The 14,246-nt window shown below is 42.2% G+C and overlaps 1 protein-coding gene across 1 annotated transcript; it reads right to left on the minus strand.

The window, feature by feature from the left end:
• Positions 1–10,253: 10,253 nt before the first annotated feature.
• Positions 10,254–13,431, minus strand: LOC123399470 (phenylacetaldehyde reductase-like). The gene is made up of 6 exons (XM_045093882.1): positions 13,187–13,431; positions 12,927–13,096; positions 12,346–12,531; positions 11,881–12,043; positions 10,743–10,932; positions 10,254–10,645 (listed from the first exon to the last, which is right to left on the minus strand). The coding sequence occupies exons 1-6, from the start codon at positions 13,299–13,301 to the stop codon at positions 10,441–10,443; spliced, it is 1,029 nt and encodes a 342-aa protein (XP_044949817.1). The 5' UTR covers positions 13,302–13,431; the 3' UTR covers positions 10,254–10,440.
• Between the last annotated feature and the right edge of the window lie 815 nt (positions 13,432–14,246).

Here is a 14,246-nt window from a genome sequence, read left to right on the forward strand (position 1 = left end):
TAGTGAGTTGAGTGCACTTGACTTTCTCTATGGAGTTTTGCTTGAGATGCGTGAATCTAAAAATCGTGATGAAGAAATTTATAAAGTGATTCACGAGGGCTCCTTGAATGAAAAGCATGATTGCAATGGTTTCACTATAAATCCTATTAGTGTCAATCATGCTAAAAATATGCAAAACCCTAAGCTTGGGGATGCTAGTTTTGCTATGTCTACTACTTGTTGCAATGATCATGATTGGGGTAATGATTTCTCTTATGATCTTGAAAAAAAAATTAAGCCTCATGATGAATATGATATTTGCAATATTACTGAAAGTGGGTTTGGAGAAATCATGACTTTAGTTGATGATAATCCCTCTATTTTTGAAGAGCGTCAACTTTGCATGCATGTGGATCATGAAAAGAATATCCTTTGTGATAGCTATATTGTTGAATTTGATTATGATCCCACATGTAATTGCTATGAGAGAGGAAAATATTGTGGTAGAAACTTTCATGTTACCAAATTACCTCTCGTTATGTTGAGATTGCTATTGTCTCTTTCTTCTTCCTTGCATTTGGTAACTATTGGTTGTCTTGCCAATTTGTTTCCCTATAAAATGCCTATGCATAGGAAGTATGTTAAACTTAGATGTGATTTTCACATGCTTTATGATGCTCTCGTTGTGCTTCAGTTCTTGTCTTTTGTGTGAGCATCATTGAATTATCAATGCCTAGCTAAGGGCGTTAAACAATAGCGCTTGTTGGGAGGCAACCCAATGAATTTATCTTTGCTTTTTGCTTTCTGTTTTGTTGTGTCCACACCATCATAATTCTGTTGTGATTGTGTCTTTTGTGTTTCTTTTTGTGTTTGAGCCAAGCAAAACCTTTATGACTAGTCTTGGTGATGGTTGTTTGATCCTGCTGGAAGAAGACAGAAACTTTTCGCTCACGAGATGATTTTTAATTTTTATTCAGAAAGAGCTTTTGAGTTGATTCTTTTTTGCTTCTGGTTGATATGCCTTTTTCCCAGGCAGTCATAATGTTTTAGAATTTTTGAGGTACCAGAAGTATACGAAGTATACAGATTGCTACAGACTGGTCTGTTTTTGACAGATTCTGTTTTGTTGAGTTGGTTGCTTGTTTTGATGAAACTATGGATAGTATCGGGGGGATACTAGCCATGGAAAAGTTAGAATACAGTAGTCCAACACCAATACAAATATAAATCAAGATTGCTACAGTACATAAAGAGGTGGTAGTTTGTTTTCTTGTGCTAATGTATCACGAGTTTCTGTTTAATTTTTGTGTTGTGGAGTTTTCTAGTTTTGGGTGATGTTCTCATGGACAAAGAGATAAGGAGTGGAAAGAGCTCAATCTTGGGGATGCCCAAGGCATCCCAAGACAAATTCAAGGACACCAAAAAGCCTAATCTTGGGGATGCCCCGGGAAGGCATCCCCTCTTTCGTGTTCAATCCATCGGTAACATTACTTGGAGCTATATTTGTATTCACCACATGATATGTGTTTTTCTTGGAGCGTCTTGTATCTTAGGAGTCTTTTATTTTTGTTGTGTCACAATCATCCTTGCTGCACACCTTTAGAGAGAGACATGCACTCATCGTGATTTTGCTAGAATGCTCATTGTGCTTCACTTATATCTTTTGAGCTAGATAATTTTGCTCTATGTGCTTCACTTAGATATGTTAGAGCACGGCGGTGCGTGATTTGGTAGTTGGCTTATGCTATGAAAGTATTCCCAAAGGTGATAGGTATCCAAATAGGATACAAAAACCTCCATCTTCATGTGCATTGAGTAGAAAGAGAAGTTTTGATTCCTCTCAATTACTTTTTAGGCGTGGATTTGGTAATATTAAAAGTTATGTTAGTAGGGTGTTGTGAATCTAGAAATACTTGTGTTGAAGTTAGTGATTCCCGTAGCATGCACATATGGTGAACAGCTATGTTAGGAAGTCGGAGCATAATTGATCTATTGATTGTCATCCTTTGTGTTGAGGTCGGGATCGCACGATGGTTAACACCTACCAACCCTTCCCCTAGGAGTATGCGTTTAGCACTTTGTTTCGAGTACTAAGAAAAACTTTCACAACAAGTAAGTGAGTTCTTCATGACTAATGTGAGTCCATGGTATAGATGCACGTTCACCTTCCACCATTGCTAGCCTCTCTAGTGTCGTGCAATTCTCGCCGGTACACAAACCCACCAAATGCCTTCCTCAAAACAGCCACCATATCTACCTACTATGGCATTTTCATAGCCATTCCGAGATATATTGCCATGCAACTGCCACCGTTCTGTCTCATGACTTGTGCCGTCACTCTTATATTGCCATTGCATGATCGTAAGATAGCTAGCGAGATGTTTCAACGGCATACGCCAAGCTAGATCATTGCACATCCCGGTACACTGCCGGAGGCATTTCCTATAGAGTCATTTCTAAGCTTTGAGCTGTGAGTAAATAAAAGTGTGATGATCATCATTATTAGAGCATTGTCCCATGTGAGGAAATAAAAAAAAAGAGGCCAAAGAGCCCAAAAATAATAAAAAAAGGAGAAAAGAGAAAAAAAGAGAGGCCGAAGAGCCCAAATAAAAAAAGAGAAGAGAGAAAAAGAGAGAAGGGACAATGCTACTATCTTTTTCCACACTTGTGCTTCATAATAGCACCATGTTCTTCATGATTGAGAGCCTCTCGTTTCGTCACCACCATATGCTAGTGGGAATCTTCATCATATAACTTGGCTTGTATATTCCAATGATGGGCTTCCTCAAAATTGCCATAGGTCTTCGTGAGTAAGCAAGTTGGATGCACACCCACTAGTTTACCTTTTGAGCTTTCACATACTTATAGCTCTAGTGCATCCTTTGTATGGAAATCCTTACTCATTCACATTGATATCTATTAATGGGCATCTCCATAGCCCTTTGATACGCCGAGTCAATGTGGCCATTTCCTCCCTTTTTGTCTCACAACCACCACCACACTCTATTCCACCTATAGTGCTATATCCATGGCTCACGCTCATGTATTGCGTGATAGTTATAAAAAGTTTGAGAAAGTAAGAGTGCGAAAACAATTACTTGGCCAATACCGGGGTTGTGCATGATTTACATTAGTTGTGTGAGGATGATGGAGCATAGCCAGACTATATGATTTTGTAGGGAAACTTTACTTGGCCTTGTTATTTTGGAAGTTCATGATTACCTTGCTAGTTTGCTTGAAGTATTATTGTTTTCATGTCAATAGCAAACTATTGTTTTGAATCTCACGGATCTGAACACTCATGTCACATGAAAGAAGTTGCAAAGGGCAACTATGCTAGGTAGCATTCCACATAACAAATTCATTCTTTATCCCTTCCCTACTCGAGGACGAGCAGGAGTTAAGCTTGGGGATGCTTGATACGTCTCCAACGTATCTATAATTTTTGATGGTTTCATGCTATTATCTTGTCAAACTTTGGATGTTTTGCATGCCTTTTATATATTTTTTGGGACTAACTTATTAACTCAGTGCCAAGTGCCAGTTTCTGTTTTTTCCATGTTTTTGACCCCTTTCAGAGGAGAATTTTAAACGGAGTCCAAACAGAATGAAACTGCCAAAAAGATTTTTTCTGAAACAAAAGAAGATCGGGAAGCCTGAGAATCAGGGCAGGGGGCCTGCAGGGACCCCACAAGCCCCCTAGCCGCGGCCAGGAGGGCCGCGCCTCGCAGGCTTGTGGGCTCCCTGGGCCACCTCTGCCCTAGGACTTTCGCCTATAAATTCCCTAAAATCCCAGAAAAATTAGGAGATCATCGAAAGTACTTCTCCGCTGCCGCAAGCTTCTGTCTCCGCAAGATCCCATCTGGGGCACGTCCTGGTGCCCTGCCGGAGGGGGATTCGAACACGGAGGGCTTCTTCATCAACACCATGACTTCTCCAATGATACGTGAGTAGTTCACCATAGACCTACGGGTCCATAGCTAGTAGCTAGATGGCTTCTTCTCTCTCTTGGATCTTCAATACAAAGTTCTCCATGATCTTCATGGAGATCTATCCGATGTAATCTTCTTTTGCGGTGTGTTCGTCGAGATCCGATGAATTGTGGATTTATGATCAGATTATCTATGAATCTTATTTGAGTTTCTTCCGATCTCTCTTATGCATGATTTCATATCCTTGAAATTCTCTTCGAGTTGTGGATTTTGTCTGGCCAACTAGATCTATAATTCTTGCAATGGGAGAAGTGCTTGCTTTTGGGTTCATACCATGCGGTGACCTCACCCATTGACAGAAGGGGTAGCGAGGCACGCATCGTGTTTTTGCCATCAAGGGTAAAAAGATGGGGTTTTCATCATTGGTTTGAGATTATCCCTCTACATCATGTCATCTTGCTTAAGGCGTTACTCAGTTCGTCATGAACTCAATACACTAGATGCATGCTGGATAGCGATCGATGTGTGGAGTAATAGTAGTAGATGCAGAAAGTATCGGTCTACTTGTCTCGGACGTGATGCCTATATGTATGATCATTGCCTTAGATATCGTCATGACTTTGCGCGGTTCTATCAATTGCTCGACAGTAAATTGTTCACCCACCGTAATATTTGCTATTTTTAGAGAAGCCTCTAGTGAACACTATGGCCCCCGGGTCTACTCCACACCATATTTTCAGCCTTACACTTTTTCTTCGTTGCACTTTCCACCTTCAGATCTCACTTTGCAATCAATCTTGAAGGGATTGACAACCCCTTTATAGCGTTGGGTGCAAGCTCTTTGTGTTTGTGCAGGTACTCTGGACGTGACGAGATTCTCCTTCTGGATTGATACCTTGGTTCTCAAACTGAGGGAAATACTTACTGCACCTGTGCTGCATCACCCTTTCCTCTTCAAGGGTAAAACCGACGCAAGCAAGTCTCCATCAACGTGTCAATTTTTGGCGTTGTTGTTTGAGAAGTAACATCATGCTATAGGTAGTCATGTGAATTTGGTATTCGTTCGATATTTTGATGTGTTGTATGTTGTTTTTCCTCTAGCGGTGTTATGTGAACGTCGACTACATAACACTTCACCATTATTTGGGCCTAGAGGAAGGCATTGGGAAGTAGTAAGTAGATGATGGGTTGCTAGAGTGACAGAAGCTTAAACCCTAGTTTATGCGTTGCTTCGTAAGGGGCTGATTTGGATCCACTAGTTTAATGTTATGGTTAGACTTTGTCTTAATTCTTCTTTTGTAGTTGCGGATGCTTCCGAGAGGGGTTAATCATAAGTGGGATGCTTGTCCAAGTAAGGGCAGTACCCAAGCGCCGGTCCACCCACATATCAAACTATCAAAGTAACGAACGTGAATCATATGAACATGATGAAAACTAGCATGACAGAAATTCCCGTGTGTCCTCGGGAGCGTTTTTCCTCCTATAAGACTTTGTCCAGGCTTGTCCCTTGCTACAAAAGGGATTGGGCCACTTTGCTGCACCGTTGTTACTTTTGTTACTTGCTAATTGCTACGAATCATCTCACCACACAACCACTTGTTACCGATAATTTCAGTGCCTACAGATATTACCTTGCTGAAAACCACTTGTCAGATCCTTCTGCTCCTCATTGGGTTCGACACTCTTACTTATCAAAAGGATTGTGATAGATCCCCTATACTTGTGGGTCATCAGGCGGCGTTGTCCTCACCGTTCTGTACCCGGAATACTCCCATGCTATCTACTTGGACTTGTCGAAGAACCTCAAGAAAAAGGATTACACGCATGTAAAGAGTGTTCTAGACTCTGCCGTGTGGACCTTCAGCCTGACTGGTGGATATATCAAGGTGAAAAAGACCAGGAATAAAGCATCGGCTTTCGGCCATAAGACCGACTTCTGCTGCATCCAGCAACCGAACAACAGTACGGCTGATGGATTCTACCTCATGCATCACCTGATGGAGTTCAGGAGGGATAATCAACGCCTTCGCATGTCAGCTACTACCGAAGATGCCGAGATTGTCAGCTGGGCCACAAGCATAGGAACGACACCGGATCATCGAATCCGAGCTGAGTTTTATCACGTACAGTGTGAACTATCCCAAGTGATCATGAAGCAAGTCCCCGAACCAACGGGGATGTTCTACAATGGGGCAATCACGCGGGTTGATGTCCGAGCACTTCTAGAAGCTCAATGTCTGGACATGAACCCATTCACGAAGCTCAGGTGCGTCCTCGCTGACTATGAAGATTGGGACGAGGACCTGAACGACTGATTGTCAATGACAATGTGATGTAACTAAACCGTGGTCCTGAACTAGCGTGCCTTATCACTACTGTCTTTCTATGGCAAAACTTTGAAATTATGCACGGCGGAACTATGTGATGTAACTAAACCGTGGTCCTGAACTAGCGTAGATCGTTCTAGTTAATTAGTTTGGTTATGAGGAACTTCGTCATTTATGTTTACTATTGGTTACTTTTTTTTTGATAATCATGCTTCTTTGTTTTTTTAAGTACATTATGTTGCATATTATCGTTCAAATCAACAACTCACGATGCAGGTACCTAGATCAGAGATGGCGAAGCACTACTACGTCGTGTACGTTGGGAGGGTTCCAGGAGTCTACGACCACTGGCCAGCCGCTCAGGCCCAGGTGCACAGGTACCCGGGTGCTACCCACAGAGGGTTCGACACCAGAGCCGAAGCGGAAAGTAGTTACTTCAGGTGGACACTCCAACATGAGCAGGGGCGGGACCGTCGGTACTACATAGTCGCGCTCTTCCTCATGCTGATCGCTCTTCTCTTGTACATCATGTTGTAGATAGAGATGATGAAACTTGTGGGTGTGTCATGACCATGCAGTTGCACTTATTCGAGACATGACATGATCGCACTTATGTATCGCTATTTTCGAGATTATCTGATGATATTTTGTGTTGAATGATGATGATGATGATGGTATGACGAGACTATTGTATGTCTATGATATGTGAGAATGGTGTATGTTTAATATGATGTGATGAAACTATTGTATAGAATCTGAATAGATACATCAAAAATACGTAGAGGGTGCAAAGCTGTGAAAGCAGCAAAATTTAGCAGTAGCGCTGGTAAATACTTACCAGTAGCGCTGCTTAGCAGCAGCGCTTACTATGGGCAAACGCTACTACTATAGTTAGCAGTAGCGCTGGGCACGCAAGCGCTACTGCTAATACTACTTACCAGTAGCGCTGCCCATACGTGCGCTACTACTAGGATTTAGCTGTAGCGCGATAGCAGTAGCGCTCGACCCAGCGCTACTGCTACGCATATTTCCAGCGCTACTAGTAGGGTTTTCCTTAGTAGTGTGAAGATAACGTTCTCCTAACAAGCACCTTCTTTGAGGGGGGGTGTAAAAGCCCTATTTGATATGGACATTAATAGAGCCCTTGGCCCGAACAATATTCCAGCAGAATTTTACAACCAGTGTTGGGAGTTTGTTAAATCTGACATTATGCATCTTTTTGAAGCCTTACATCATAACACTTTGGACATGGCCCATCTTAACTATGGGGTGATTATGTTGATTTCTAAGTTGAACGGAGCAAAAAAAATCAGCAATATCACCCCATTAGTCTTCTTAGATGCCCTTATAAACTTATCATAAAAGTCCTCGACAACAGGGTTGTTGTTTTTGCTGATAAGCTCATTAGCAAGCATCAAAATGCTTTCATCAAGCATAGGAACATTATGGATGGGATCCTCGCCCTTCATGAGGTCCTTCACCACATGCAGCGCAAGAAAAAGTGGGCATAGTCCTGAAGCTAGACTTTGAAAAAGCCTATGACAAGATCAATTGGGACTTCCTTCTCGAATATCACAGAAATCGAGGCTTTGGCCCTACTTGGTGTGGTTGGGTTAGTAAAATTCTTAGCAATGGTATTGTGAGCATCAAACTTAACATTGAGGTTGGCCCCTACTTCGAGAGTAACAAGGGGGTACAACAAGGCGACCCTTACTCACCTTTTCTGTTTAATATTGTGGTTGAGGCCTTATCTAAAATGACACATAATGCGGAGAAAGAGAAGCTGATTACTGGTCTTGCCCCTGACCTGATTGAGGGTGGTGTAGCCATCCTTCAATACGCATATGTTACAGTGATTTGTTTTGAGCATGATAAAGAAGGCGCGATCAATTTAAAACTTATCCTTTACATGTTTGCGCTTATGTTTGGTGTTAAAATCAATTTCCTCAAGAGTGAGATTTTGTGAGTGGGGGGATACGATAACCTATTGAATGAATATACTGAGCTCTTCAATTTTCAAATAGGTCATTTTCCAATGAAATACCTGGGACTGGTGAGTTATTCTACCTTGCGTAGCTTGGACTGGGACTTTGTTGATGAGAAATTTTTGAAGCGGTGTGAATCTTGGATTGGGAACGCAGCTTCCTCGGGGGGTAGATTGACTCTTCTTAGTTCTTCCCTCACTAGTATTGTTTACTACTATATGTCCATGTTCCTACTGCCTAAAAAGGTTGTTGATTAACTGGATAAGCATCGCAAGCGTTTCTTTTGGCAAGAGCATAATGGCCGCAAGCGTTATCATCTGGTGAAATGGGTAAGGATCTACATATCCAAGAATAAAGGGGGGTCTAGGGGTGAAAGATCTCCGTAGACAAAACCTGAGTTTGGTAACAAAATGGTGGTGGAAACTGGAGACACAACAAGGGTTGTGGCAGGATGTTGTGTGTGCCAAATACTTGAAAAAAGATACCGTGACCTCGGTGTCGTGTAAATTTGGCGACTCCCCCATGTGGAAAGCTCTCATGAATGTGAAAGATATCTACCTTGCTGGTAGAGGTATCATTTTAAATTCTGGAAATTTCACTAGACTTTGGATTGGTCCGTTGAACAGTGGTGATCCCTTGCGAGTCAAATTCCCTATGTTGTATAGCATCTGCAATGATCAAGAGATCCTTGTTGCCAAATTTAAAAATAGAGTCGGGGATGCCTTCTTTAGAAGACGCCTCCACCCCCCTCTGTTAGAGAACTGGGTAGAACTTAATAAAATTGTGGAATCGTGCCACCTTACCGGTACCTCTGATCAGGTTGTTTGGACTATGGGTAAAACCAAACGCAGCTGGGTGAGATTATAGATGGATTTGGAGCTCCAAACTCCCTCTTAAAATCCAGATTTTCCTCTGGCAGTTATCCCAGGATGCTGTTCATACCAGAGATGTTATGAAGAGAAGAAAATGGGCTGGAAACCCGGATGTTCTTTTTGCAGCAATTGGGAAACTTCTCAACACTTGTTCTTTACTTGTCATGTGGCTAGGGTTATTTGGAAAACTGTGGGGTGTGTTTTGGGGACAAGCTTATGCTCAAATAACATTTGGCAATACTATTCCTGGTGCAGAGGCCGGGGCGATGCCTCATTTTCTAAAAAAAGATTAATACTATTCCCGGTGCTATATTTTTCTTCCTGATGGGGAGAAGTTTTATACATTTGGTTTAGTTGCTATTTGTTGGGCTGTTTGGAACAGCGGGAATCGAGCTACCTTTGAAGATAAGAAGTTCAGAACTCCTTTTGATGTGGTGTATTCTGCTTGTAGTTTCTTAACATATTGGACAGGTTTGCTGAATGATGTTGATCGTGAGGCAATGGAGCATGGGGACAAGATGCTCAAGACCAGTGCTTCTAATCTGGTGAGGATTTGCGCAGCTCCAGTTGAGGTGACGATGGACTGAGAGGGATCATGGTACCGTCGTAACATCAGAGTAGTTTCTAGTTCATTTTTGGTTTCTGCTAGGTTGCTCCTGTGCGAGCTTTTCTTCTTCTTCTTTTTTTGGCTTCTCTTTTGTGAGCCTGGGTCCTGTAATAATTCTGAACTTGCTAGCTTGCTGGACCTTTTCCTAGTTAGGTTAGAGTGAGATATATTGGTGTCATTGGGTTTTCGCCCGGCGGTAAACTGCTCGATGACCAGTGTTTACAGTGGGTTTTCCAATGATGCCATGAACTCGCTTTCCCCCTTTCTAGTCTCCTGGATCTGTCTGAGACTCTTGTATTTCCATTATGATCAGTAATGGAAAGGGGTTATGCCCGGTTCACAAAAATATGAATATATCAATAAAAGGAATGTCGGGAAATTTTAAAATTCCTGAAATTTTGGGATATCAAACTTGGGTGCCCACTGTACACCCATTTCTAAGTAAAAAATGAAAAACAATCCTATGTATAGGAAAAACTATTTGGATGGATTCGTATGTCGGACCGTATTTCCTTTGCCACGGATACCAAGGACATCCATTCCCCGCAAAATTGAACACGGGTGTACAATTGGCACCCAGATATGATATCCAAAGTTTTAGAATTTTTTTACATTTCCTGGTTTTTTTTTATGCTATATTCATATAGGGGCGTGTGGTACCTGGGAACTCCAATGCATGTTCCGCAGTTACAAGCACAATGACATAACTAGAAAGCACTGGCCACTGCCGCTCTTGACTCATTCCTCGGCAGCTTGAAAACGACGGAAAATATCAGGGAGGCGGTAGGTCTGTCCCTCCCCATCCTGCAGAATTCCTGTCTTCCGGTAATAATCGATGCTGTCCAGTAGCGTCTCCTCCAATGCCCTCGGCTTCCAGCCCAGATCATTCAATTTTCCTGACGTGATCAGCGTGGTAGGAGAGTTCTGATGCACATCAGCCTTGCTGCAAAAAGCAGATAGAGTCGTTCAAACAATAGTAAGAATGTGCCATTTGATACATACCAACATACAAGGAACACATGATAAGAGAAGAGACCCACCACTTTACATAGTTGTAGTCAGGGTACGTCTTCTTTAGCAACTCCAACATAGCGTTTGTGCTAATATAATTTGGTGCGCAGATATATCTTCCGGATGATTCTGGTTTCTCGTATACTAGAAGCAGGGCATCGGCCACATCACGGACATCGACTATGTGCCACAGCATGTCATTCAACACATTAGGACCTCCTGTAATAAAACTTTCAGCACTCCCAGAAGTCAATAACTAAAGACCAGTAGTTCTCCAGCACGCTGTTAAGAGGCTGAGGTAAAACAATAGTGCACAAATAGAATAAGCAATGCAAGAAAGGTTAACTGTTCTCACATTAGCCCAATCATATTTAAGAACCTTCTTCAACAGCGCAGTTGAGTTTTGCAGTTATTACATATAAGGGTTTCTCAAGGAAATTAAGGGCATCCTTACTTCCTTAAAGCACAACATTCTAAAACTCATATACAGAAGGAAAAAAAAGGTATGACTAGTATTACATGGTTTCTCAAATCATGCAGCAAAAAAGGAATTTTCAAAAAAACTGTTGTGACATAGAAATAGTACAGTAATCCAGGAAGAGAGAAGGTCAAGAGGAATTTTTCCATGAGGTCTAAGCACATGGAAGAAATCATTCATTTTTGTTATGGTCCAAAAAAATGCATTCTCATAATATTCCTACAAGCACATTCGTTTTGTGACTACATATGAATATTTTCTAGAAACACTTTTGCTTCGGTACACATACCCCCCCCCCCCCACACACACACACACACAAACGCCCCCACAAAATGTAGAAGGGGAAACGTATACACACCTTGTATTGTACACTACAGGCGACCATACGTATACCCATCTCGTATTGTATACGTATGGCGGCCTGTAGCGTACAATACAAGGTGAGTATATGTTCTCCTTTGTACGTTTTTTTTTGGGGGGGGTACCGAAGCACACCTCGAAACACTTCTAGAAAAACCATAGGAAAAAAATTTACAGTTTCATTTCTTCGCAAATTCCTATGCTACCAAGAGGGCCTGGCAAGTGGTTACTGAATTTTGTCAACCCAAAGACATGATTATGTTTTGTCAGAGAAGTGATAATCCTGCACACCAACAATAAAAAGGGACAAAATGAAATAATGAGGGAACCTTTTATGACATAGAGGAGGAGTTCGCTTGTAGTATTGACAACACGTTGCAATTGTGGCCCCAAAACAATACAAGGGCATACTGTAACAGCATTTAGCTCGTTCTTCTCTGCATATTCCCAAACTGTCTGTTCAGCAACAGTTTTAGCAAGACAATACCAGATCTGCCAACAGAAATTGTAAAGCTTTGAACTTAGCCCTCACAGGTTACAACCATTTGTAGTCTCTAAGTAATTATCGACTAATGATGAATAAACTAGTATGTTAGGGATTAAGAAAGAAAGAAAACACATGTTAAATCTTCATGTAAAGAAGTACTCCGTATATGCTTGTCCTCAATGTTTTTAAAGTATATGCTTAGCTTCAGGAAGCACATGTTATATCAACATGCTTAGTTTCAGCAAGTACGTTGTGACTGAATTCCATTGTTCTACCAGCTAACATTTCTGATTCTATCATTGCTAACCTCATTGTCCTTGCATACTTTTCTGTCCGACCAGCAACTCTCGTCTTTGGGTTTACCCAGAGGCCAGTTGGGGTTATAACGAACAGCAGCAGTGGATGACACCACCACAACCTTCTGAACCTTCAGAGATGAGCAAACTTCAAGAGTATTTAAGGTTCCCTTCACGGCAGGCACCATGACTTCTGACTGCACGGTTATATTTAGCACAACATTAGTAACAGACCATCAAGAATCTGCATTTTCCAAACATTGGAATTCAACGAGATTTTACAGTGCCAGTAAGGCAGTACAGTAACAACTTGTAATCGTCTCCGACAGCAGTGAGTCACTTAGTTCTAGCACTCTATTGCTCTAGAGAGTGAGCATAGTTTTTAAAATGCTGATCTAAGCTCCTACTCCACAACTGTTGCATATACTTACATTGACATCGACAGCAGTGCAAGATTTGCACCCAGAACTGAAGGAAGAATAGCAAACCAAAATCCAGTTGCAACTATTTCTGACTGTACTGCTGCTATGAGGCCCAACAACACACGGTAAAATGGGCACGAAACCAAGTGAATCGGCAGATGTGTACTAGCCTCAGGATCGAGGATCTTATCCGCAGGGACGGGGGAGGCGACATGGAAGACGCCCTCGCACCCCTCGACGGCGGCGGCCAGCGCGGCGCTGTCGAGCACGTCGGCCTTGAACAGACGCAGGTTCTCCGCCGCCCCGTCCAGCTGCATCAGATGCGCGTTCTTCTGGTCACCTGAAACGGCATCCCGACATTAGTTACCAACCGGCGAAGTGAGCAGCAAGAAGAGAGGAGGAGCGGCCGGATCAGGTGCGCCGTGCTTACTGGGGTCGCGGACGGTGGCGTGGACGGCGTAGCCCCGGGAGAGGAGCAGCTTGACGAGCCACGAGGCGATGAACCCGCCGCCGCCGGTCACGCACACGTGTCGCGGCGGTTCCATCCTCCTCCTCCTCCTCCTCCTCCTCTACCTGAGTCAACTCCAACGCACGACGCTACCTTTTGCTCGAATTTTGTCCAAAACGCACATTGAACGTACAAACATATCTGGTTCAGAGCATAGCCAATCCCAACGGGTCGACCCAACTGTCATACATATTTGCGTTGAAACAGATCAAAACAACGGCCCAACGTGTCGCCCCAACCGGACGAGCGACGTTCGCGCTGCCGTGATGTATCATAGGATAGAGAAACGATAATTGTATAGTAACATTGTTTGATGAGACGACATGGTCCGTGCATAAAAAATATGTTGAACATTCTGTTAATCTTATGGAATTTTAATGAAATCCATCGTGTTTGCACGTATTTCATCTGATTAGTTGAAAAAGTAGTTTAATTGTATGTAGACATCGTTGAATGGTCAGCTCCCACATTCGTGTCACAAACTGATCCCTCTATCCTCTATCTCCAGACAGATACCTAAGCAAATTTGTAGGCCAATATTAAAGATACCCTTAGTTTATGTCGAAGTTAGGCCCATATTACAGCAAGAGTAAAATTGACTACACGGGAAAGAATAAGATATTTGACATGATATTCTAGTAAAAATGGAAAAACGATATCTATGAAGTGTTCGGCTAGTTTGGTCACGCACACGCTATAGATGCCTTAAGAGCATCTAAAATCATGGTCATCAAATCCAGTCCCCCAAACACTCGTATACATATTTAACCTATATGTGATTACATAAAAACCAATCCTTAAATGCATCGGCCACATTCATGTATCTCATATCTAATATCCTATATTTATACTAAAACATGCAACGTGAATAAATTTATCGTAGATCATCAAACAAATACAGAATCGAACATAGAAATGCACATTCCCATCATCAAAAATCACCAACGAATATACAAAAGATCGTCAAAGTTCACATAATCCA

This window comes from Hordeum vulgare, chromosome 5H (genome assembly GCF_904849725.1).
Source record: "Hordeum vulgare subsp. vulgare chromosome 5H, MorexV3_pseudomolecules_assembly, whole genome shotgun sequence".
NCBI classification, from domain to species: domain Eukaryota; kingdom Viridiplantae; phylum Streptophyta; class Magnoliopsida; order Poales; family Poaceae; genus Hordeum; species Hordeum vulgare.

What these genes read in the sequence shown, in the direction of transcription:
- LOC123399470 (XM_045093882.1), bottom strand. Translation starts at nt 13,301, where the DNA reads ATGGAACCGCCGCGACACGTGTGCGTGACCGGCGGCGGCGGGTTCATC. An exon ending in CGCCACCGTCCGCGACCCCA is followed by an intron (nt 13,097 to 13,186) that starts GTAAGCACGGCG and finishes ATGCCGTTTCAG; the next exon opens with GTGACCAGAAGAACGCGCAT. An exon ending in ATAAGATCCTCGATCCTGAG is followed by an intron (nt 12,532 to 12,926) that starts GCTAGTACACAT and finishes ATAACCGTGCAG; the next exon opens with TCAGAAGTCATGGTGCCTGC.